This window comes from Salarias fasciatus, chromosome 18 (assembly GCF_902148845.1).
Source record: "Salarias fasciatus chromosome 18, fSalaFa1.1, whole genome shotgun sequence".
Classification (NCBI taxonomy): Eukaryota; Metazoa; Chordata; class Actinopteri; order Blenniiformes; family Blenniidae; genus Salarias; species Salarias fasciatus.
Genome location: NC_043762.1, coordinates 10,341,451 through 10,368,216, shown reverse-complemented (window position 1 = coordinate 10,368,216; position 26,766 = coordinate 10,341,451). Strand labels below are relative to the sequence as shown.

Sequence of the window (26,766 nt, the reverse complement as noted above, 5' to 3'; positions counted from 1 at the left end):
CTTGATGAGCAGGAGGGGGGAGAGGAAATGTTAAGCAATTACACAACAGCGAAAAGTTCAAAATAAAAGCTCACGAGGTCTTTACTGAGAATATTATGGACACTATTTACAGAAGAGAATGACCATTTAGATCAACAAATGCTGAGGAAACTGACAAAAGTCGCTCACTTTTCTTTTTTTATTACCTTCCAGAAATCTAAAAATGACATCAAGTAGTAAAACTGCGGTAAAATGTGGTTTTACAACACAGACTCAGGCTGTGATTTATGGCGTTCCCGCAAATTCCTCAGAGGCTCATATCATGCAAATATAGGTCGAATTATTACGCCGTTTTCCTTCAGGTCCATTTAATGTGCACGCGCAAGGTGATAAAAGAGCCCGCAGCCTTTTAAGAACATGCTTAATATTGCTGAGCAGAGAGAAAATGAGCGAGCTGTGAGAGCAAGCCAGTGGAGAATAAAAAACAAAGGACAAAAGGGAGGTAAAGAGAGGAGGACAGATTGAGGAGAGGAATAAAAAGAGGACGGGAGAGGCATAAAGCAGACTTATAACTTTCATTATAAAACAGCCACGAGCTGAAGATGAGTACTGTTGACACCAGCCGTACAGCGCAATATCAACAACGTTCAAATATTAATAGACATCTTTCAGGGCAAATATGGCAACGTGTTCATTTAAGCTGATCCCAAACAAGCGCGCTCTGTAGTTATTAAACCTCCACAGACTGGAGCGAACTGCTGAAGTCTGACGCTAATGTGCTGACGTGGAGACATGGAAAGTGTTTTTTTTAAAGTAGGATACAAAACAGATGGAGTGAAGAACAGAGGTAGGTTTTTAGGTGAGAGCGCTGACCAGGTTTCACTTTTACCTCCAAAGAAAACCTGTCCTTCTCCGGTGCTGATGGGAAAAGAGGGAGTCGCGTGAGCGACGCCTCCTTCCTCTTCATCCACGGAGATGGTGATGTGGCCGCGTTTGGAAGTCAGATCCACCGAGTGCCACTGACCGTCGCTCAGATCAGAGCCTGCGAAAACGCCAGGAAATATCCTCACAAATGCTTTCAGAGGTCAGAGGTTAACGCTGTAGGCGGCTGCGCCGACCTGCACTGAGCTCCAGCAGCTCTTTGTCGCCTTGGTGGATCAGCAGCTGGAGTCTGGAATCACTCAGGTGCAGCCAGGCCACGCCCCCCTGCTGCAGACTGAAGGTGGCCAGAAGCCCCGCCTTGTTCCACGTCCTGAACTGGAGGCCGAGGGACACGCCCCCCGATGATGATGACAATGATGATGATGAGGAGGAGGAGGCAGTGGTGGGCGTCGCCCACGGCATCTGCAGGAAGCTCTGGGGCCCGGGGAACGTCACGGCGACGGAAACCGACTCGCCACAAGAAAAGGTCACATTGCCCTGAGAGAGAAGCAGGAAGGAGGAAGGAGGAGGGACAGCGGGGGAAAAAAATGATTACCAGAGAGATAAAAACAACAGAAAACATGAATATTAATCAGTTGCAGAGGGCGGGCCAACGTGCCCTCACGTCGCCGTCGTCTCATCAGCAAGTCTCCTTGGGAATAAAAGCAACAAATGCAGGCTGAAAACACCAATGTCACCCGGAGCAGAGGCTGATATGCATATCCTCTGCTATATAGACATATCCGTTACAGTCCATTGTTTTGAGTAGTGGTAATGACGTGGGCTCCATTGCTGGGGCTGCAGCGGTAATATATTACAGTCCTGCCTCTCTGCTGGGAATATCAGCCCGCTATCTTTATAATGCTCCGGAAACACAGGTGACATCTAAAAGCCCTTTGTAGAGCTGTTAAAGTGATGTATGGAAGTGTGTGGTGGCGAATGCATCACCCCTGCAAAATAGGAAGTAAAAAAACTGGGCGATAAAAGTTGGTGAAAGCCACGCTCTAACACACACACATATCCAAAATACTCCTCGCACCGCCTTTGCATAAATACATCTCTGAAAGCACTACATTATTCTGTTATCATTCCTTTAAGACCAGCTAAAAGTGGCTCTACATTTAAATGGACTATAACAGTGTTCATACTTCACTGTGAGAGCTGAGCAAGTCTTGTAAAACAGCTTCTATTAAGGCTTCAGTCGTGCGTGCGAGCCTCTCAACCTTTATCTAACCAAGACTTTTTGCTTCCCTGCTCTCTGGTCCTTAACTGTAATGAGACGCCTTTTATTAGCAATGGTTCAGAACCTGTTCCACACTTAGCTTGTTCCATGTAACTACTGTCACTGCAGAAACCTTCTAATGGCCGGGACGGCGAGCGGGGCGCACCCAACTTCCAGAAATGGTCTAAGTTCTCCTGTCTGCACGCCTCTCATCGTTCCTGTCATGAGATCGTTAGCATCATTAAACAGGCGGCACCAGCTGCATCCACATCGTGTCCCAGTGGAGCAGCGGTACAAGGATGACAACATGTATGAGGGCACGAGCATGAATAAACATGGCGGCCGGGAGGAACGTCTTCAATCACAGTGTGTCTCAGCTCAGCAGAGCAGTTTTTTTTGAGAGATCCATAATAAAAATCATAATGTTACACTATAATGATATCATATATCCAGGATGGGCAACCTTGATTAATGTGAGGACAACAATTTGTTTTTTTTTTGTTTTTTTTTTTACAGTTAAATAGTCATTTCTACCAACAGGAGATATGAGAATTATAACCACTAACTTCTCAAAAATAACCAACTTGCTATTTACAGTTTTTAAGCCAATATGTGGATATATAGCAGTGTTAAATTTGACGTCTATTGAAGAAAACAGCATTAAGAAAGACATCAAATTAAGGCTCAATTTAAAAGACAACATTTGTGAGTGAAAAAGTCAAACTTTGGTTGCATTTTGAGTTTCTGTTCACACTACCACAGCACTTGGAGCTACTGAAAACTCAGCTTTTTTAAAACAGCTCCAGAGGAGGAATTTTGAGAAAATGGTTCGACTCAGCCTCCTTAGACACGTGGGAAAACGCTGCTTCTCTGAAATGCTGCCACTGCGCACCAGTAGATGGACAAAAGCAATGTTAACCTCCAGAGGGTCATGTCTCCCCGTCCATATTCTCCTGGGATTTGGTAGATTTATAGTTTGGAGTCTTGGTAAGATCAAACCACATTGGTCCAAACTGGTGTTACACTATTAATTCAGCACTAAAACTAATTTAATCAGTTTCATTTACTCTTATAACTTCTGTAGTAAAACAAATAAAAACTTGCTGGGGGAACAAGCTTCCCACTTGACTTTCCCCGAAGGCCCTGGGGAGGGCCCCGCCCCACACTTTGCAAACCTCTTCACTGCAGGCTAAAGTTGAGTCATTTCTACGCTTGAAGGATTGGTTAATGCTGGAGAAGCTGCAGCGGCGCTGGGATGCATCGTAATGAGGGAGCTATCAAAAGAGCCAACCAAGCACAATGAGTCACCAGCTTTTGGTGAGCCAAAGAGTTTTGTGGTGGGCCGGTTTTAGTGAGCGCTTTTTTTTTTTTCTTTTTTCATTTTAGGTGGCTCAGATCCAGCGACTGATGCTGCATTCTCTCAGATATAAAAGCCCAGAGCTCAGGGAGCTTGAAGAGCGAGACTTCAAAAGTCCTTCACTCTCTCCAAATGATTTACATGATCTGTCATCATTGCACAGGATGGAGGTAAAAAAAGGCTTTGGATACTTAAAAAAAAAAAAAAAGTTATGCCGGCTGGTGTTTGTGGCACGCCAGCTGTCTTGAGAAACCTGCTCATTGATTAGTGCTATTTATCAGAAGATGATGGATGAGACTGAATTTTGGTAATTAGGACACAAAAACTTTAGTCGCTAATGAAGTCCTTGCATTTCATATTTCAGATCTGGAATATGTAATCAAATTTTGAAGAAATTCATTTTGTTTTCATGAAGAGAAACAATAAGCCACAGGGGGAAAAAAAACCTTCTCATTTGAAAGAAAGAGAAAGAATAAGAAACTGTCTTGCTTTATCAATTTCATGAATTTAAAAATGTCCATGTTAATTTAGATTTACTAGACATAGCTAAAGATATTTCTTTCTAGCCTGGGACGCCAGACTGTCTCTCCACGCTCAGGGATACACGGAGATACATGTCTCTGTGTGTAACATACGAGGTCAGTCTGGCATGCCAGGCTAATTTCTTTCATGGTGCATTATCAGTGATTTCCTTAAACTTAGATGGCATATTTTAATATCCTGAAGTGATTCATTCTTTCATTTCGTTTCTTTTCAAGTATTATTGCATTGGGTGTTGAAATAGTTTTAGACTTTAGATTGTCAATTCCAGAAACTCATAAAAGCCTTCAGGTTTATTACTGAACTCAGTTTGAAGCTGAGTGGTTCACACCACACTCCTGCTACAGTCATCCGAGACAAAAGATGGCTAATTTTGGCAATATTTGTGATCGCAGTTTAAAATCTGTGGTCAGTATTTGTTATTTATTTGGTGGAAAGTAGAGCTGAGTGTCATCGGCATAGCAGTTGAATTGAATATTATATTTGCAGAAAATATGGTCAAGGTGAAGTAGATAGAAATTGAAGAGGTTGAGGATGGAGGTCTTGGGGACTCCAGAGGAGAGGGGAGATGGCAGGGCTCTAAGAGATTTTAACTGCATGAACTAAAGGCATAAACATAGAGATACAGCTTGAACATGTAATCTAACATACACTTTGACTTACTGGCTACCAGGATAGCCGAGTGGTTAAGGCGTTGGACTTAAGATCCAATGGATGAATATCCATGTGGGTTCAAGCCCCACTCCTGGTATGGTGAAAGTAGATAGACCCTTGACACCAATGATGTATGTGAAATTCAAGTAGTTGTGCCTAAGAGGGATTGTATATTAAAATTGCATCCTTTATTTCTTCACACTAAACAAGGAATAATCTTCATTCCCTTGTATGGACTCTGTGAACCATGACCTGGATCACTGATCTGCGTGTTTATATGCTGTTTATCAGCTCTCTGTGATCTCAAACTCTTCCTAGCTCCATCAGTCCTGCTTCTTCCACCCCTCCATGTGCACTGGCCAGCGAGCCGGGTTCTGCAGTCTGCAGGCCTTCTTCATGCTCCACACATCACCGTCCCAAAGTAGTACTCCACCTCAGACTACTGTGACAATGAAAACCAGTGCCCAGCAACTCAAAAGGAACTGCAATTAAGCAGGTCTCACGGTTCATCTGGAGCCCTTGGACAGTAGTTCTGCCACTCATATTGAAAAAAATGCACCTTTTTCCTCACACTTTATCATATCAATATTTTAACTTCCACTCTATCTGCTTGTACTCTCTCCACCTGGAACCTCTTATCCTGCCAACTATCATCTAAGTTTTCCCCGGTCTTCGCTACAGACCTTTTCAAGTTCGTTACTGAGATGATCGACATGCAGGAGAGACCTGATCCCCTCATGCCTTTCCCCACTTATCACTGCTGCAATTGACTCCTCTCTGTTACCATATTCACCTGTATTCACCTCACCATATTCACCTGTATATTCACACTTTCCAACTGTCCTCAAAGCAGCTCCTCAACTAACGATTAAAGTCATCACTTCAACACCCTATGTAGAGAACATTTCAAAGAACACTGCTTGCTGCTGCCGTCCTCTTTCTTCACAACAAAAAACACCATGTAGTTGTAGTTTTAGTGTAGTTCTCACAAGTTTGACAAAAATGAGTACCATCCATCCATCCATTTTCAACTGCTTATCCGGGACCGGGTCGCGGGGGGCAGCACTCTCAGCAGAGATGCCCAGACTTCCCTGTCCCCAGACACTTCCTCCAGCTCTTCCGGGAGGATCCCAAGGTGTTCCCAGGCCAGTCAAGAGACATAGTCTCTCCAGCGTGTCCTAGGTCTTCCCCGGGGTCTCCTCCCAGTGGGACATGCCCGGAACACCTCCCCAGGGAGGCGTCCAGGAGGCATCCTAAAAAGGTGCCCGAGCCACCTCAGCTGGCCCCTCTCGATGCGGAGGAGTAGTGGCTCTACTCCGAGCTCCTCCCTAGTGACTGAGCTCCTCACCCTATCTTTAAGGGAGCGCTCAGCCACCCTACGGAGGAAGCTCATTTCAGCCGCTTTTGTCTGGGATCTTGTCCTTTCGGTTATGACCCAACGCTCATGACCATAGGTGAGGGTGGGAACGTAGATTGACCGGTAAATCGAGAGCTTCTCCTTTCGGCTCAGCTCTCTCTTCACCACAACGGACTGATACAATGATCGCATTACTGCAGATGCTGCACCGATCCGCCTGTCAATCTCACGCTCCATCCGTCCCCCACTTGTGAACAAGACCCCAAGATACCCCTCAGGATTTGAAAAGAGGCGGGCTCGGTGGATTGGAAAGGGGGGGGGGGGCTGAGTTGTTGTGACAGCGCATGCTGGCCGAGCGACTCCGAGCGGTGACGGGCGGTGCGGTGCTCACACGGAGCGTGGGAGTGGCGCAGAGTGGTGCTCACTCGGAACACGGAGCGTCGGGGCTCCCGGGGAGCTCGTCGGTTTTTATAACCCACCAACCCTACGTAAATTACGCCTGTGAACTACGCTAAATGATCTAACCAGCTCACTCTAACGCTAAAATGATGCTACTGCTAAAACAATGCTAATCTGCTAATCGCTGTGGAAAAGATCGCTCGCTCTGGTCCGACTCCAACTCGTAGGGGAGGCATCGCTTATATAGGGCTGTACTCGATGACGTACGATGGATGCAGGGGCGTGGGTAATACGTACGTTGGATGCCATCATCCAGCCAATCACAAAATTCAAATGTAGTAAACGCTGTTAAACCACTTGGGGCGGTAGTAAGACGGTTTTTGTCACAAAAATAGGATTTTAAACAAATTTGCACTAAATTGTAAAAGTAATGTCAGAAACGAGTAGACAACAATATAAGACATGCATTTATATAGTTTATCAGCAAAAAAAAGTGATTTGGGGGTTAGTTTCTCTTTAAACTCCTCCACTTGGGCCAGAGTCTCTCCACCGACCTGGAGAGGGCAAGCCACCCTTTTGGCCTTGGATTTGGAGGTGCTGGTCCTCATCCCTGTCGCTTCACACTCGGCTGCGAACCGCCCCAGTGCATGCTGCAGGTCCGGGTTCGATGAAGCCAACAGGACAACATCATCTGCAAAAAGCAGAGATGAAATCCTGTGGTCCCCGAACCAGACCCCCTCCGGCTCCTGGCTGCACCTAGAAATTCTGTCCATAAAGATTATAAACAGAACCGGTGACAAAGGGCAGCCCTGCCGGAGTCCAACATGCACCGGGAACAGGTCCGACTTACTGCCGGCAATGCGGACCAGACTCCTACTCCGGTCATACAGAGACCGGACAGCCCTTGACAAGGGACCCCAGACTCTGTATTCCCGAAGCACCCCCCACAAGGCACCACGAGGGACGCAGTCGAACACCTTCTCCAAGTCCACAAAACACATGTGAACTGGTTGGGCAAACTCCCAAGAACCCTCGAGCACCCTATGGAGAGTATAGAGCTGGTCCACTGCCTGACTTTCCCAGGGAGGCTGAGGAGTGTGATCCCCCTATAGTTGGAGCACACCCTCCGGTCCCCCTTTTTAAAAAGGCCTCCGAGGAGCTTACCAACCACCTCGGTGACTTCGGCTTGGGTGATGGACGAGTCCACCTCTGAGACCTCAGCCTCTGCTTCCTCCACGGAAGACGTGATGATGGGATTGAGGAGGTCCTCGAAGTATTCCTTCCACCGTCCTATGATATCCCCAGTTGAGGTCAGCAAGTCCCCACCTCTATAAACAGTGTTAGTAGAGACCTGCTTTCCCCTCCTGAGGCGCCGGACGCTTTGCCAGAATTTCTTCGAGGCCGACCGGTAGTCCTCCTCCATGGCCTCCCCGAACTCCTCCCAGACCTGAGTTTTTGCCTCCACAACAGCTCAGGCTGCGGTTTGCTTGGCCTGCTGGTACCTGTCAGCTGCTTCTGGAGTCCCACAAGCCAAAAAGGCTCGATAGGACTCCTTCTTCAGCTTGACGGCAGCCCTTTCTTCCGGTGTCCACCACCGGGTTCGGGGGTTGCCGCCACGACAGGCACCGGAGACCTTACGACCACAGCTCCGGGCAGCTGCTTCGACAATGGAGGTGGAGAACATGGTCCACTCGGACTCGATGTCCCCAGCCTCCCTCGGGACATGAGCGAAGCTCTCCCGGAGGTGGAAGTTGAAAACCATACTGACAGAGGTGTTCTGCCAGACGTTCCCAGCAGACCCTCACAACACGTTTGAGTCTGCCAAGTCTGTCCAGTTTCCTCCTACGCCAGCGAATCCAACTCACCACCAGGTGGTGATCGGTCGACAGCTCTGCTTCCCTCTTCACCTGAGTGTCCAAAACACGTGGCCGGAGGTCAAATGACACGACAACAAAGTCGATCATCGACTTCCAACCTCGGGTGTCCTGGTGCCAATTGCACTTATGGACACCCCTGTGCTCGAACATGGTGTTTGTTATGGACAAACTGTGGCTAGCACAGAAGTCCAATAACAGAACACCACTCGGGTTCAGATCAGGGAGGCCAGAGATCCAATCACCCCTTTCCAGGTCTCACTGTCGCTGCCCACATGAGCGTTAAAGTCCCCCAGTAGAACAATGGAGTCCCCAGTTGGAGCACTGTCCAGCTCCCCTCCCAGGCACTCCAAGAAGGCCAGGTACTCTGCGCTGCTGTTCGGCCTGTAAGCCGAAAGAACAGTGAGGCACCCCCCTGACCTGCCACCTTAAAGTGGTGGGTGAGTTTGAATGCCTGCGTGATCCCAGGAGCTATGTTGTCCGGGGCTTTATGCCCCTTTCCAGGGTCTTCCATGGCAAACAGATCCTGGGTGATGGGCCAGAATAAGGGCAGGTCTAAAGCTCCTATGATGAATTTACAATCAAGGTCCATGACGTCACCCGGTATGGCGCACCCGGGGCCCCACCTGGGAGCCAGGCCTGGGGTTTGGGGCTTGCAAGTGAGCGCCTGGTAGCAGGGCCTTTGGCCCGGCCGGGCTCAGTCCGAAGGGGCGATGTGGGCCAGCCCTCCGGTGGACCCACCACCAGCCGAGGGAACCGAGAGGGTCGCATCTCTGTGCCTTCGGGTCGGGGATAGGTGCCTCAAAAATGAGTACATACACATTTAATCTACAGTGCTTTACATATAGAAGTTGGGACAAAATGAGAGAATTTAGATCTTTATACAACATCAGTGGCACATTTTTCATTTTTTCTGCTGATTTCAGGTAACAACATAACACTGTTCACTGAAAAGAAATTATTTCATGAAATCATACACATATATGTGCACATACACATAGAGGTAGAAGCACACATTCATGGACCAGGATGGCCGAGAGGTTAAGGCGTTGGACTTAAGATCCAATGGGCAAATGCCCACGTGGGTTCGAACCCCACTCCTGGTACAGCAAATGCAGCCTCAAGCTCCTCACCCGATCACCCACTGCTCTCCCCTTTCTTCCATAATGCAGAAGACCTCATGCTGGAGCTCTGTTGTAATGCTTACAAGTTTGACAAAACTACATCAATCTACAGTGGTTTACATGCGAAAGTTACCAAATTATAGTCAATGATTTTGGCCTCAAAATCTTAGTGGTACTCAAAAATGGAAAACCATTATGGATTAATGGTTGCACCGTTGGTCCAAAGATGCATGCATGTGATGAGGAAACTTCCACGTGTTTCTCCAGACCTTATAGACAGCTTGATCTTTTAGACACCAACTTGACTCAGAATTTAACAGTTCATCACTCTTTTTTTCTAATAATTTTAATTAAGAGTTTTAAAAAGTGGATCTTTTGGTTTGGTGCTGCATTTTCGGCGACTACAAATCACTGTCCTCTGAGAGGAGCTGTATTTCATCAAAACACTTACATTCACAAATCAGGATGGCTGAGAGGTTAAGGCGTTGGACTTAAGATCCAATAAGCAAATGCCCATGTGCGTTCGAACCCCACTCCTGGTATAGCAACTGTGAATTTCAAACTGCGGTAACCTTTGTGAGAAGGCAACATCTTGAAACTGTGATGATATAATGATGCACTGAAATTTTTATGACTTAGCAGGTTCTGACTAAATCTTCATGTAAGGTCTCTGTTTTAAGGGTCCATCCCAACACAGTCTATCCATGATGGGCAGGATCACAGTAGCACACACATTCACATTAATAAGAATCCAATATTTGTCCCAAATGTGTGTCTTTGGACTGTGTAAGAAAACCACAGTACTTACAAAAAAACCCCCAAAAAAAAAAACCCATGTATGCGTATAAAGAACATGCAAAGTCTACTCAGAAAAGCCCAAAAGCCAAACACAAAATGCAATCTTCCAAATAATCCAATGTTCTTTATCAGCTCCATTATTCTCTCATTAGGACCCACAGCCAAATGCAAACATTTCTCACAGGCTGCAGCTGTCCTCTGCTGAGAGCGGTTATGTACCCAATTTTACGCACCAAAGTGGAACAGAGACGTAAGTTTCAGGAGTTCAAATACTGACAACATCAAGTGATGGATGAAAATGCCTAAAAATAAACATACAGGCCAATCTAAGAAACAGATAAAACCAGCCAATGTTCTTTCTCTACCTAAAGCCAAGCAAACTTTACAACGCAGTTATCTCCCAAATTTATTTGCCACTGGGACCATTTATTCATAACAGCAGTCTGCTCCTCAAAGGCTTGATCAGATTATCCGTGTGTGTGTGTGTGTCTGCTTCCTTCCTATTACAGCACTGGTGAATTAATGGTTAAAAAAAAATAAAAAAGTACTTACTTTCACAGTAACTCTGTGGTCATTGTGTTTCGCCAGCTCGATCAGGTTTTGGCCGTTGTACAGCAGGTTCTCTATGCAGCCGTGGAAGCTGTTCTGGAAGTGAGATCTGTGGGCTTCGCCTACAAACAGCTGCAGAACGAGAGGGAAACAGGAGGGGTTCAGTAAGATTTAGCGGCGGCGTCTTCACGGTACGCCGGCTTCCCTGTGTTTCTCCACACCTGCTCCACATCCCACTGGCTGAACTCTGCGGGGAGCTGGACTCTCTCCGTGTGTTTGTCCACAGTCAGGTTGAGGTGAGTGCTCCTCCGCTCCAGCACCACGTGATGCCAGTGCTGGTCGTCCAGCAGGCTGCCGAGGGAGGCGAGACGCCGCGGCGGTCCAGAGGACGGAGTCCTGCCTGGGAGAAGGGACGACAAGCAAAAAAAAAAAAAAAAAAAGAAAAGAAAAGATTAAAAGTAATTTGGAAAAGGATACAGATGTCAAAAGTAAGGCGGATGGATGGATGGATGTCATGGAATAATTATGAAGTGGGAACGGACAGAGACAGACAGAGACAAATAGACTGTCTGGAAATTAATCACATTGAGGGAACTGGAAATTACAAAGACGGACTCAGTCTTTTAATCAAAATGTCAGAACTGTTTAATTTGGAATGTCTGCTCCAACCAAATAAAAGCACAATAAAACTTTGTAGAAGGAAATACTGAAATCTCAGTATGACAGTTCGATCCAGTTTACACAACAACGTTCCAGAAAAGTTTCACACTTACATGGAAACAGCAAAAATGTTGAAAACAAAGTATTTTTCATGTAGAACCACGACTCGGTACTGCTGTTTGGCTCGGGCTCATCCTTGCTTTCTACTGGCTGAGTCACCGACACCACTGAGGAATGTATCCAGATATCCACTGGGTATAAATTATAACAATCCAATCTGTGTTTGATGGTGTAAACTGTGGATTTCTCTTTGCCGCGTGTGTTGTCTGACCTGCGGCTGCACCGTCTCCTCATTACCTGACCTACTAAGCCTTCCTCCCACTGTCAGCCCGGCGTTCCACTGAACACCAGCCTCCAGTCAGTCTCGCCACCCCAGACTCCTCGCCGCACCTAAATATTTTTGCTTTTCCAAGACTCCCGCGGGGAGAAGCACGGAGAGGTCGCCCTCGCTCGTCTCATCAGGAGCTACTGCACACATCTGCATGCTCGCACCGAGAGCCAAAGCCAAACACTCCATTATGCCTAATTTGAAAAACCGCGGAGGAAACATGGTGAGACATCATTAATGATAGATGAGCAACAGCCGGTCCTAATAAGTAGATCCATCTCCACCCCTCGAGTACGGCACGGGAGAGGAACGGTGTTTCTACAGAGAGAAGGAACTGGAGAGAGAGCAGACTGCCGTCGGTCATTAAAAATGAATCAGATGTTCTTCAGGGAGACGCAATTGTAACTTCAGAGAGAGGAGCAGACAGTTTGGAAGATGATGGACAAATGTATCTTTGTTATTTTCACTTCATCCTCTGAGGCTTCGCTTTCCTGCAGGTTGGAGGAAACAGAAAGAGAAACTCAGCCTGCTCGCCTACTGATGCACAGAAACTCTCCCTTGTCAACAGCTATTATTAAGATTTACTTCATAAATAAGAAAGAAATCAAGAAATCAATACAAGAGGGAAAGTCAGCATCACCGAAAGCCAAACAGGATCTTTTAAGCAGCAGTAATTATAAACCGTGGGTGACGCCAAATCATTTTAAACGCCCACTAATGGCTGGTTAGTTATGAGCCCTGACCACTTCATAAAGAATACATCCATCGATCTATGTATTATTCAAACCCACTTTATCCAGCTTATCGAGGTGGGTGCCGCAGTCGGGAGAAAAGCAGGAAACATGCTGCACAGGGCCGACTGGAAGAGACGAGCAATCACCCGAACTCACATCTAAACCTGTCTGCGTTCACCAACGGAGATAACATAACCCAATCCGCCCAATGAAACAGACTCGGAAATGAGAAACAGCTGCAGGACACGCCGGAGGACTTAAATCCGGCATATCTGGCTTCAGTTTTACACAACAGGAGGAAGCGGAGTCACGTTGTCCATCTCCACATACAATCCGTGGCACTGACTAATGGAGTAATTATTACACCGGGACTGGTGGAAACAAAGAACCTTAAGGGATGGAAGTTTTAGAGGATGGATGATTTGATTATGACATGAATAATGGGAAAGACAAATCCAAATCAGTGCAACAGATCAGACGCCTAAACAAATAATACTCATAATATTAATGTAAAAGCAGCTCAGAACGACGCTGAAGTGGTCCGACTACAGTAACAGACAACTTACTTTAACACTGACAAAGTGAAATAATTTGTGAGAAAGTAATCAAGACAGCACTCTGTGGAAAGTATTGAATTAATGATCTACCCTGCTCACGAGACCCAGATCAAATGAGATGCTGAACATAAAGTAAGACTCCTAAAAACAGTGAAACAGTGGAGTCAGCAAACGTCTGCTAATGGTGGACAAATGACTTTTCCGTTATTGAAGGAGGAAAGCAGACTGTGGTGGTGAAGAGGAGAGCAGCTTGGCTTCGCAGCAGCTCAGCTTCACTCTTTGTTGAGTTTGCATCTTCTTCCCGTGCTTGTCTGTTTCCTAATTTGCCGGTATAGCGGATGGATGCAATCAGCTGTTATCAGCATTTTTTTCAAATCTATTTAAACGGCAAATTCTTCAGGACAAGAGTAAAAAACTTTGAATGCTGGTTTAAATAATGTCTGCAGCAGTTTCTGTTCAGACTGACTGTGCGGTCCCATCGCCGTAATCTGTGCTGAACAGTAGTTTGTGTCGTTTTATCATTCCACACGTGTCCCCGAGACAATATCCTCCCACCGTATCTCGTCTGCTATTCTATTACCGCCGTGCAGAATCTGATCGCGCTCATCAGAAATCCGGCTGTATAATTATTTCAGCAATTGACTCTCATAAAGCGCGGCGCCTGTCACACCGGCTCGGTAATGATTCACCGCCCAGGTCACCCAGTCACAAGTTTGAAGAAAGATTTTGGCAGCCTCCAAAGTTTTCCTCTTTCGTTGTTTTTTTTTTTTTTTTTTCCCTTCATTGTGCGAGCTGAGGCAAGTGAAACAGGCACTTCTTTTTTAAACCGATGCGGCACGAAACTCACCTGCAAAACTCCAGACTGTGGAAGTGAGAACTGATTAGACTAAATCTCACAGACCGTACGTCTGATCGTTCTCTGCCTCAGGAAATCTGGATAACATAAAGTATCTCCATCTATTCATCCTGCTTTATTTAAACTTGAACTGAGGAGCTGACAGCCGATTGTTGTACAGCGTATCCTGAAAATGACCAGGATGGCCGAGAGGTTAAGGCGTTGGACTCAAGATCCAATGGACGTTAGTCCACGTGGGTTCGAACCCCACTCCTGGTAAACTTTGACTTTGTATCCGATAACTTGCATTCCACAGCAAATGCAAAAATCAAACCATTTCCTGCAGACGTTTCTTCTGTCAAAAGGTCCTAATTGACGCAAAACCCACACTTGAAAGCTCCTGTTTGTTCTGTTACTCTTGGTTGAGTCTGAAATTCAACACTCTTCATGCAGGATGTCAGTGAGTCAGGCATGTTATTGTATTCCTCTTTAAATGATACGACTCAAGGTTCAAACTGCTTGATCCACGGTTGTCAGAAGTGGATTAGGCAAAAAAAAAAAAAGATGTTAAGACACTTTTTATACTTTGGAGGCGTCTCATTGTGTTTATATTTACTGTTGGTGGCTTCATACGCTGGTGAGAGGGGGCGGACATGCCACCGTCTGGTTTTACTGTCATGTTTTGGTAAATTAGAGGGGGGCAGAAGCCTTTTTTTTTTTTTTTTAAAGGCAATCTGACAGAGCTCCACAGTAAAATAAAAGGGTGACAGCCACTGATATGGATCATCACACTGCCTCTGATTGCCTGTCTTCCTCTTGTTATTTTTTGTTCCTTTTTGCATTCAGCTACGATCTGCTTCCCAGGTAAACCACGGACACAAAGCCAGCCATCCACAAGACGTCGCATAAAGAGCGATGAATCAAAGCAGACAACTTTCTTTCATTGCTCACTGGTGCAGCTCCGACACCGGCGACCCTCGTAGGAGTCTGAGCGGAAGACGCAGCGCAGGGACTGAGACTGCAGCGGCAGGCACACAACACACACACACAACTTCATCACACACAGCTTTTCGATTTACGCGTTTGTGCTGCAGGACAGGTTTAACAGAGGCTCAGAGCTCCACGTATTATCTGATTTCAGCAAATTAACAGGATTGTTTGCTTCCTGGATTATATCTCTGTCAATGGATGTAAACAAGTGACAGATTACATGACCTCCAGATTATTCTCCTTCATTTTATTGATGTACTGCAGCATTTCAGCAGCTTTCTTCCCTTCCGACTGTGCGCTCAGTTAACTTGGCGTTGAATATTTCGGGCGCAGCGAGTGATTGACAGCAAAGCTGCTTTTAAGTTTTTATGAGATTTTTTCTTTTTTTATGTGGGGCAATTTATTATTAAATGTGTAAATTTTGTAACATCTTAAAGTGTCAGAAAATACGACTGCCCGGTAATTTCCCCAGCATTTCAATGAAGGGAGTGTCCGTGACTAACAGCGTGCTTAAAACCTTAATTCTTAGGAGTTGTGTATACAGCAGAGGTGTCAAACATAAGGCCCGTGGGCCAAAACTGGCCACGAGATGCTCCAAACCTGGCGCCACATCACTAAAAATACTGTGATTTTTTTTCTTTTTCTTTCTTCACGTTGCACAGTTAACTTTTTGTAAATTTCTCAAGATAGAGAGAGTGTTTCACCTGGAGGTGGCAGAGAGATTAAAATGCTAAAATTTCCATTGGGAACAGATTAAAAACGAGCAGATCGGAGCGATAAAGCCGGAGCGGTTCGGAGATAAAGCCGGAGAGGGTTTAGACGTGTGCTGCAGAGAGATAGCGGACATATTGGACAAAGCGTGCTAAAGATGGAGCTGCCGGGCAGGTGGAGAACAATCATGGAAACAGTGAAGGAGGACATGGAGATGATCGGTGCACCGGGAGAGGAGCGGAGGCCGGGGATGAGATGGAGGCAGATGATAAATTGAGAGACTCTCCAACGGAGCAATCGAGAGATGAAATGCTTTCTAATCTCTATTTTTTAAATTGTCAACGAAACGGCATCAATGCACAGCTCCTGCCAACATCAGCCTTTATCACCCTGAATCCTAAAATAGTCCGAACACATGAAAGATATCTTAACACACAAGCGGTGACGGTGAAACGGCTGAGCTAGAAAGGAGAACATGATAAAAAAAAAAAAAACTATGCAGAAAATATTTTTACAGAACGAGAGTGACGGTCTGTGGCGAATAAGACAGTTGGCGTTACAGTGGTGCTGATCAGAGCAACAGATTCATATCTGTTGAAGAGTAATTAATCTTCTATGAGGCCTGTAACTCGTGTTGGTGTGGCTGTTACTCAGTGTTGCCTCATAAAGAGACGGGCATCTGCACAGGGGTCAGGGAAGAATAATAAAAAATAAGAAAAGCTCATGGCCATCTGTGAAAAAAAAGAACAACATAAAAACACATAATCGCTCTGGCATATTCACAAGACTGAGATACATAGCAATGAAGACAGAGGAAAACAGAAGAAGATGGTTGTGGGAAATATCAAAGCGGTCTCTGTGTGCGTCTGAGGGACCAGAGAGGATTATGAAACCAGCACGTCTTCTCTGACGGGGGGGAAATAAAGGACTGTGAGACAAATCAAGACAAACAACAGTAATTACAACCGAAACGGAGGAAAAGCAGAAGAAAGAAGTCAAGTGAGGGAAGAGAGAGAGAAATAAATTAAAGCACGGCGCCTGTTCCTTCTCCTTTGTGTCTCTCTTCCATCATTTCAACACTTTTTTAAAACGACATAGTCTAAAGGCAGAACTGCCTTTTTTACACATCAGATGTGATTGCTTTGCCGTTGATTGAAGTGTTTTTTTGAAAATGACAGTCTGTCTTCAAGGTGAACCGCTTGTTACGGCGATACAGAACTTCCCGAGCCGTCTGGGTCACTGTTTCTTTCCTCTTCTAAAGAATCATTCGCTGTCTGTGCTTGCTTAAAAGAACAAACAGTAGCTCTCTTCAAACCATCATTCTGGTTTTGTTACCTAAGAATATGTCCTCATATCTGTAAAAACAGGGGATTTCTCCACTGAGTCACCATTTCCAGTAAACACAAACCGAGTGTCGCCTCGAAAGACTGAATCAGGTCAACTGTCAACATGTCTTCAGGCCCAGTTCATTCAGCTGTTCTGTAAAAAGAACAGATTCAACTGTTTCACCTTCTGCAGCTCCATATATGAACAACTTTCACTGTGACTGAATCGGAACAGTTTAAAAACTTATTTTCTTTCAAACCAAAGCGAAAAAGTCAGTTTACTGAATAGCAACACTTGAATAATTGCCGCCTCTGCCACGAAGTGAGCTGTTTGTGTGAACAGCAGTGAAGTACTTATATGCTTTCGGGGGTTTGACAGTCAATCGATGCTTTAAGTCCCGGAGATCCGAGCCAAGCTGCTGTGACGGCGGACGGCGCTCTCAGCTGATCGGCCGAGATCTCGACAAAATTCATGATTGATTCTGTTTAATTGAAGGAGCCGCTTTATCACGTTGTAGCTTTTCAGCTTCCCCTAACAGGCCGGAGCCTCCAGTGGCCGTCCAAAAAAAAAAAAAAAAAAAAAAAAAAATCAACATAGCGAACAGACCGAAAATGAAGCGAATAAAAAAGATGAATGGAGAGATTGATGGAGAAAATATTTCAGCAGACAGATGGCAGTATTGATGACACACACACAAACACGAGCGCGCACACACACACACACACACACACACACACACACACACTGTAAGCCATGCATCAAGTCTTGCAGAGTGTGTCCCTAACACATGCTCCGCTGAACGAGCACAATCCATCACGGCTGAAACGAGACAGACCGGCTGCGGCGAGCCAAGATGTTTTAACCAGTCATTCGCCAGCATTAGTTTTGGCTGCATGACAAGTTAAATATTCTCCAGTTTTTACTCCCACTAGAGTTTATGATTTTGGCGCTCCACCATCATGGACTTGTTGGGTCACAATAAAAATAAGCTGCTCTGTTTTTTTTTTTCTGGACTCTGGAAATATAAGCAGTGTGGTACAGCACAATATGAAATAGTGACCAAAACATGAACCTACGTTTAATTACACTCGGGCCACATTCAAACAACATTTTCTAGTGTGAACAGAAAGCGCATGTGCAACCACAGCACATGCACACCACAGTAGCTAGCTCTTCTGCACATGCACGAGGAGATGGACAAAAACAACTTAGTCGTCCGTCTGTACGACTGTCCGTGCAGTCGCCATTCTCAATGTTGGTTAGGTTGTTGTTGTTGTGTTGTTGATGTCATGTTGTTCTCTGCATGCCTGTGTGTGGTTTTATAACAAAAACAGTCAACAGTGCCACCTCATGGCCTGGCACGCTAACTGCGTCTTTTTCAGCATCGTTTAAAAAAAGTTTCTGTCTAAACGCACAACTTTTCTGAAACGGAAATGCAAAAAAAGATGCATTTTCAATTGGAACCGGAACCTAAAATAGTTCTTTACCATTTATTTTAGAAATAACCAGATTCCGTGTCACCACTGGATTCCCTGTGCGGATACGAGTCGGTTTGCGATGTGTCTTACCTTCTCTGAGCAGCAGCAGCAGTTTTCCTCTCTGCAGCTCCAGATGAAGGCTCGATCCCTCATGCCCCTCCGCCTGCAGCAGCGTCCCAGAATTCCTCTGGGTTTTAAACTTCAGAGAGACGACCTCTTTGGATGTTCGCCTGGTTCCCGGACTCAGCCTGTACACCAGGCCGCCGCCGCCGCGGCGCAGGCTCACCACATCAGAGGCTGGAAATCAAAACACAACAGACACAGAGGAGCACGGACGCCATGATACAACATGAGCGACTGAAACAAAACCAAGAGATTACACTGAACACCTCTCTTTGCAAGACAGAACTTAATAGATCATCATGTATCTGCTTTCCAAGTTTAAGTCTAGTTTTGAGTTTTCCTTTCAGAAAATACTGGCTGTTTACATGGAAATGATAAAAAGAAACATTGAAAACAATGTTGTTATCATGCCAGGCAACACGTTGGTGCCTCTACTACTCAATATTAACCAGCTAACTCTCCTCATGTGTGCAGAAATGCTGCGGGTTTCTCTGACTGCAGTGACGTAAACGTCTCTCAGCTGGACTGCATGAGTATTCCGCTCATCGCTTTCCGGAGAGAAGTCTCTCTGCTGGCGTCCGCCGCTCGCCGGGGGGATCCGAGCCGAGGTGAGACGAGGTGAGGCGGATAAACCGAAGCGGAGTGGGTGGCGGAAAAATGCACCGCAAAACCTGAATTGTTTAAAAGGAGCTGCAGGAGCTGAGCTCAGCATCAAATTTCTCCTCGGCTCTCCCCGGCAGAATGTTCTTTAATGAACTTGGCACTCTCCGACACTCACACACGATCAAACATCAACGTCGCCTGCAGTCACGCGCCTATTATTGCATTGTTCAGAGTATTTCCTGCTGATTACAGTGTAGAACGCTGCAGCTGCAAAGCACTTAGTCATCCACCGAGTGTGAAGCCGGAAACATTACTTCAGAGCTAGTTTACTACTTAATACACAATCAAGCACTCTAATTAGGTCCAATGCTACAGTCTCATTGCAGTGTGATATATTTTTGTAATTATACTCTCTATAATTACCCCTCAAACATATTATTTTTTCCCCTCAACCTAAACACACAAATGGTTTTGGCCTAATGAGTGCGATCATTTAGAAGATCCATTAACGGGATGTTTTATTCACCTTCTTGCAGGAGCAACATATAGATTTACAAGATTTGCAATTGCATCGCTCCTTGACGCTGTTAGTGGTTTGGCACCGTTTCCTCACAGAGAGGAAGTTCCTGGTTCATAAGCTTTTTTTTTTTTTTTTCTCTTGGATCTCCAGTTTCCTCTCAGTCTAAAAGTGTGTGTTTGAGACTAATTGATGCCTTTCAATTAGACTGAAAGTCAGTGTGAGTGATTATCTGTCTCTCATGCAGCTTATCCAGCCTCCACCCACAGTAACTTGGATGAAGTGATATAGAATATGGATGGGTGGGGGGGGTGAGTGGGTAAGTACTCTACTCTATGCTCCTTGCTATTTGGAGATAATGTTAAATTTACTTTCTCATTAAATCCTGCTGAAATGTGCACTGATGCAAACGGCGGTTTTGCATGCATTAGAGTTGTTTACATGAGAACATTTTACCTGCATGTGTTTCAATCATGTTACATTTTCTGCATTAAACCATGAGCATAAAAACTCCTCCCAGTATTTTATATGATCTAGAGAGCACGAGCCCTACACTCCGTAATCTTAAGGCAAACCATAAAATGATGAAGTGTGTTAAAGTAATAAATCCTCGGCGTGTTCTGTTAGTAGCTCAGCATCCATAAGTGTGTGCGCAATGCTGTTTGTGTGTTTTTTATGACGCTTGAGTAGATCAGTTTTAAATGTGAATAAGTGTTTTACATTAATCAGCCCGGTCAGGCATCACGAGATGGACCGAAGTGAGAGACGTGACAGAAGGTTCTGAAACAATTTTTAGAAAAAAGAAGAGAATAGTTTCAGACACCGATCTCATGTAGTGAAATTAGAGGTGATGTCTCCTTTGTGTGGAAGATAATGGTGAACAGGACTGTATGTGACGGAGATTAAAACACTGATGTTCAGGTCAACGGTTATTTAAATGAGCTGATTGATGACGACTGCAAGAGTAAAACGGAGCTCATGAAGACCCCTGTAGGCTCGAACTCAGCTGAGACGCGTTCAAGACGGATGATTTCATCTGTAGCCACAACCAGCCTTCCAAAGACATTTCTTTGATTTCCAGAGTGTCTAAAGTTATAAAAAAACAAGACAAACTTCACATGGAAATCATGCTTCCACATGAATATTTACAGTTTGATGAGTCTGTTTGAGTTAGTTTATTAAGATATGAGGGGTAGTTTTTAATATTCATGAGCATGCCAAGCTTAGAAATCAGGCCAAAGTCAGGAAATAAAGACAAAACATGAGAAATACGGAGTCTTTCAGAAGAAACCCTTTACATGTTTTTTGGCTGCCTGGTTGAGTAGCAGTTTGGACGAAGAAAGGAAAAAACTGAAGTGTAACGCGTTTGTAGTCCTGCTGATTTAACTTGAAAGGAATCATTAGGATTCAGGACTGAGAGGAAATAAGAGCAGTGCAGTGAAAATAAAGCCACGGCGTGTCTTTACTGCAGAGGAGGAAAGAGCAGTGACAGGTTTGATATCTGTTGTTTTTTTTTTTAACACAGCAGACTCTATTCCTGGCTCACACAGAATTTTTATTGTCTGTTTTTCTTTTTTTTTTTCAGTCACAATGAAGCCAGTGCTGGAAAAAAGCCACTTTGTAATCTGACAACATATTCCTGGTGTCATATTTGTTCAGCTCATTGTGATGATGAGAGGCTGAAGCTGCCAATATGTACAAAGTGGGAATGCTAAATGGAACAGAGGGAAGAGCGAACTCAATAAGCTCTGTGTTGAAACACAAAACAGAGCAATAATAACACCAACGAGGAAATCAATGGCGAAAATGTGGAAACTGTTCCAGGAACAGATTAGGGATGAATTCGGCAGGCCTTTCCGGCCGGACGACGACTTACTGTAAGGACATCCGTAGGTCTCCAGCCGCAGGCCGATGCGTCCGCTGGGGTTCCAGTCCAGAGGGAGGAGGCGGAGGAAGCGAGCGACGGCCGGCTGCTGCAGCTTGTACTGAACCACGCTGTCGGCGTTGCTGTTACCTGGGAAGAACTGACAACACACACACAGACGCGTTACAGCGGGGAAGCAGTTTGATCTATCAGGAGCAAAGTTAGTTTTTTATAGAACTCAACATGATGATTTAACCTCAAGTTGTTTGCTTTACAACATTTTCCACATGAAAAAGCAAAATGTGTGCGTTTACACGATAGCAGTGCTCAGAGTCACTGAAAACACAACTTTTTGAAGACACGAATGTCTGTTCTCACCACCGTTAATGTTTCTCGCATTTTGCTCTCCAAAAATGCAAAAATGACGCATTTTCACTTCTCAATTTATCTCAATAAAATCCACTTTGTTGATCAGTTCATAGAAGCTCAGAACTCATTTTTCAGTCCAGTCAAACTGTGAAAGCAGCTTTACTGTGCATAAAGAAATTAACCCCTGCAACATGTTTATTGTGATAATGTGGACAAACCACCACACCATCGGCTACAGAAAGCAGACCAAAAAATAAAAGCTGTTTTTGATGTGCCGACGCAGAGCAGATGAGATTATGTGAAACCGTAAGGAATGCAATATTTTTTTTTTTAATCTTTCAAAGCTTCTTTTGAGGAAATGATTGAATTTGCTTTATAGTGAGATCTTTCCACAAATCCTGGAGCGTGAGCAGGTAACTGCCTGCTTGTCTTTGACTCCGGGCTGAATGCCCGGTGGATCGAGTTGCATCTCTCTCTTTCACTCGCTCGCTCCTCTCTATCTCTTCCATCTGGCAATCCATCCTAATTACAGGCCTCCCTTGAAGTTGACATGCAGGTTAACTGGCTCTCCCCACAACTGAATGAAAGCTTAGACATTTAATTAACTTATTAATTCCTCTCTAATCACCCGAGAGAGCCACTGGATTCCAACATATGATGAAACATGACCTTGACCGAGAGAAACCTGGAAGAGAAAGTAGAAAAACATCCGAGGGAACTGATATTTTAGTGGTTTTTAATTCTCAGACTGGTGAAGCTTCATGTGATGCTTCTTTAAAATGTTCTTTTAGAAGTTTTTTCACAAAAAGCCACAGTCTTCTGAAGCACTGATGATTGAGATTGGTGACCACTGAGGTCAGCCATAACATTATGACCACATGTCCAGTTCCTTCCACTTCTGTAGCGGTTGGAGCTACAGCAGCTACAGTGGGTTTAGAGATGTTCTGCCTCAATCAAGCTTGCACAAATCTGCACACTGAACCCTTTTTTTTCCATGCTCTGTTAACTGGAGATGAAGTCTTCACATGATGCCTAATACATTGCAAGAGATAATCAGTACCAGTGTATCGACAGTCACTATTTGACATTTCCAGGCTGTCATGAGTAGTTTAACGGGCAAAGAGAAGGTTAGAGCCAAAATATTTCAATTCTTAATTGATCCCTTTGGGGAAATTCTCCCTTTGCATGCCATCTTATTCATAGACAAACTCAACAACATGAACATAAAGAACTGGACTGATACAGTGCATCGTATGAGAAACAATCAGGGTGTGGAGACTCAAGCGTCATTCTTCTGTTGCCTCCATTTCTCGAAAGGAACCAAACTGATCACACAAGGACTCCCTCAAATATCTACTGAGGGGTTTGGAGCTATAAGCTAGAGCTGCAAAGGATCCACAAAGCTCCCTGGGATCATGCCAGGTGGGTCTTTCATTGGAATTCTCTTTGGCAAAATAGCAGAAAAACTACAGCGTCTTTGCTTCAGAAAAGTATTCATGCTTCACAAACCCTCAGTGGTGTAGCGTTAACCACTAAACCAGCATGCAGCTCTGTCTCTGTAAACTCAGCACGGAATTAATAAAAAAAAAAAAAAAAAAGAAAGAAAAAAAGCTGGATTTCGAATAAATAACATTGATCTGACGATGCACCTGTAAGTTTTTTTTTTTTTTTTTTATGGTGTTACACAACCTGCACATCCAACCGGGCGACCCTGACCTCCTTTCCAAGAGGCATTGTAGCAAAGTCTTGACAGAGACCTGTTCTGGCAGATTACCCAGACTTAACGCTCTCGAGTGCTACTTTTCATGACAAAACGCTGATATTTCCTCAGCCAAGGACAGTGTGTGTGTGTGTGTGTGTCTGTATGCCTCGACGCTTGAAGTGAATATTCATGAGACCAAATGAAAGAAAGACATGTTAAAAGAGGGAGAACGTGAATGTGTGGTGAGGAATTTCTGCAACACTAATATGAAGCAGTGAATTTCTTTTTTTTTAAGTGTGTTTGAGACTTTTTAGGTCATAAAAGAAAGATGGTGAAAATTAAAAAGATGAAAAGAGGAGGATGGGAGGATTTTTCAAGGATCCACACACTTCAGAGGAGTTGAGGGGAAAAAGGAAGGCATCCTCAAAGGGAGAGAGGAAAAGATGTATTTCCTCTCCTGGTCTTCAGCCTACTGTGCTGAGAGCAGAATCCCAGTAAGAAAAAAAAGAAAAAAAAAGAAAAAAAAAGAATTATGCTGTGGTTGATCCAGCAGCTCTGTCATCAGCTCTCGCCTCTGACAGCCTCTCTAAGCCCGGCTGACTAATTCACACAAGTTTCCCAACACTTTGAAATGTGACTGGGATTGTGCAGAGTTTATGTAGAGTGTCAGATCAACATGTTTTTAAGCTGCGAGGAGCTGTTCTCCGCTCGCTCACAGAACATCCTCAGTGCTCAGATTAGCTGGATTCCCTCCACACCAGGAAATTGCCTCGGCTCAACTCCTAATCAAAGGCGCCTCTTTCCGCCGCGCCGTAGCTAACGTGGCTTCTCCCAGGATAAATGTCCAAAAGCTCAAAGAGGAAAAATTTCCAAGTTTGTTGCGAGTGTATGACTTAGTGTGGCTTGTTGGATGTTCTGGGAAAGACGGAGGCGCGAAATCCATCACGCTGACATTGCTGCATTCGCCTCTCCTCCTGAACTGCTTTGTATTCCAGAGCCTGTATAGTGAAGCGTGTAGCACATCTGCAGCGGGACAAATGCGAGCTCAGCCTGACACCTGTGTACACCGTGTCTACAAGGAGGCAGGAGGTGATGCTTCACTTCCTCCACCGCCCATACGGCTCTTTCCGTCTTCAGCCGGGAGAATACAGACTCCCTGAGACGTTTCGTGTTATGACTGTGTTGGACCATGCAGTCACTGAAACAGTGCTGGCGTCAAATGCTAACGCCGAGGTAGCCTCAGTAACCATTGCATTGAAACTGCTAAAGCGCCTCGATCAGTGACAAAAAGCAAAACATTAGTGACAATTATCACCTGGAATCCCATTGAGGTGCTACTTTTTTTCTTTTTTTTTAAGGCATTTTTGTTGCTCAAAAGTCGAGCTTTTATCCACTTGTCCAGGGACCACAACACCACTGCGTGAGTCCAGTGTCGCACTGCCGTCAATCGAGGTTACAAAACCCATTTGCAACTGATGCACGTCGAGTCTCAGTCCATAAAGATATGGTCACTTCCCAGCTCAGCAATCATTCTGTTATCAAATATGAAACAAAATGGAGCTCATAAAAGAAGTGCTGAGGTTGGTGGATGAAGACCAGACTGACACTGCGGAGGGAGAGGATGGCTAATAAACACACACGGATCCTGGAGGCACACACTGCGCTTTAGCTCTTCTTTATTTCTGTAATATTGTTGATTATGCCTTTTTGAGCTCAGCACATTTCTACTATGAATGATATTTGATTGATGTGCAATGGAAAATAAAAGTACATTTTTCAATCTTTACGTCTTTTTTTATGTACTTTGAATCACTGCGTAATGATTTATTTATTTTATCGTTGTAGCTACACATGCAGATCTCAACTTCAGAGCCAGGCTGCCAAAAAACTTTTCAGTTGAGGGGCCACGGGCCTTATGTTTGACACCCCTGCTTTAGATGTTTCATCTAATGCAGCTACGAGGCTCAAACAGGCAGGATTATGCTGAAAGTATAAACAAACCAAGATTAGATTAATGAGGCTGTTAATTTGCATAATCCGTTAAACGTTGTGTTTTCAGTCTTGCTCGTCTTCTTCTCCAGCAACGAGAAGAAGATAGAGGGAGAAACGACAGCGTAACGGGCAATAAATAAATAAATAAATAAATAAATATGAATAAATGGAGTTGGCTGTTCGTGATGTGGATCTAAAGTGTTTTGTCAGCAGGTCTGCAGAGTCAGCGCCGCTCATACATTATCAATGAAAAGATAAACTCATGATGACGGAGTTTATCTGGACGGGATGGATGGAGCTGCGCTGCACGACACGGCACTACATCACTTTAAACGACGTACACAAAACCGAGTGTGATCACTGAGCCCCGAGGGGAGACGGAGCTGACGTGAGGCCAGAGAGCAGCGGCCGACGCCGTGTTTGCTCCGGCGCTCTGATGGATTCTTCAGCGTTCATAAACTCACCCCGATGCTGTCCTCCTGTCTGTACTGCCTCCAGTTGTGTCCCGAGTCGCTGAACATCAGCAGGTAGGACGACAGCCAATCGGAGCTGCCGTAGCGGCCCTGCGTGGCCACGGCCGTGATCTTTGTTCGCTCGCCCAGATCGACCTCCAGCCACTGATATCTGTCTGAGACGAGAGGAGACCAACCTCCAGCTCCTGCACACACACACACACACACACGCGCAGAAACAAACAGCACACACAGGAGATTTATTAGATTTATATCTGGGTTGGACGAGATGGAATCAGCTCTTGTAGAGAGCAAAATAAAAATGAATAGCATTACTTGACTTTTCGTCCTGAATGAAAATCCCCCACTTCTCTGTAATAGGACCAGAATGATGGAAATTGATTGAGCCACAGCAAACATCTCTCTAAATCCATTTTGAAGTTATAATGAGATATAAATCACACTTTAAGAGCTTCCATGGGGAATTTAAAAGGCTCAAGCTCGCTGCGTCGCTCCGTATTTCCACACATCTGGTCCTTCTTCTGTCTCTCAGAGAAACCAGATCAGATTTTCACCGTCAGCCCCGAACGAGAAAGTCTGTGGTGCATTTCGTCTATTTCATAAAAAAAATGACGCAGTCTTTAGAAAGCATCCATCTTTAACAGACCTCCCGTGGAGAACTGTTAAACGG

The 26,766-nt window shown here is 44.9% G+C and overlaps 1 protein-coding gene and 3 non-coding genes across 4 annotated transcripts in view; 3 read left to right on the top strand and 1 right to left on the bottom strand.

The window, feature by feature from the left end:
- The window catches only part of LOC115405451 (contactin-associated protein-like 4), a 102,338-nt gene that overhangs the window by 36,815 nt on the left and 38,757 nt on the right, over nt 1–26,766 (bottom strand). Inside the window, exons 3-9 of the mRNA XM_030115034.1 lie at nt 26,088–26,281; nt 21,573–21,720; nt 18,544–18,750; nt 10,996–11,174; nt 10,778–10,906; nt 1,098–1,398; nt 869–1,021 (exon numbers count right to left, since the gene is read on the bottom strand). Coding sequence (XP_029970894.1) covers nt 869–1,021; nt 1,098–1,398; nt 10,778–10,906; nt 10,996–11,174; nt 18,544–18,750; nt 21,573–21,720; nt 26,088–26,281 — 1,311 coding nt within the window. The remainder of the gene's footprint in view (nt 1–868; nt 1,022–1,097; nt 1,399–10,777; nt 10,907–10,995; nt 11,175–18,543; nt 18,751–21,572; nt 21,721–26,087; nt 26,282–26,766) is intronic.
- On the top strand, nt 4,688–4,770 carry trnal-uaa (transfer RNA leucine (anticodon UAA)). The gene has a single exon. It is a non-coding gene; the product is annotated as a tRNA-Leu (tRNA).
- Nucleotides 9,327–9,409, top strand: trnal-uaa (transfer RNA leucine (anticodon UAA)). The gene has a single exon. It is a non-coding gene; the product is annotated as a tRNA-Leu (tRNA).
- Nucleotides 14,145–14,227, top strand: trnal-caa (transfer RNA leucine (anticodon CAA)). The gene has a single exon. It is a non-coding gene; the product is annotated as a tRNA-Leu (tRNA).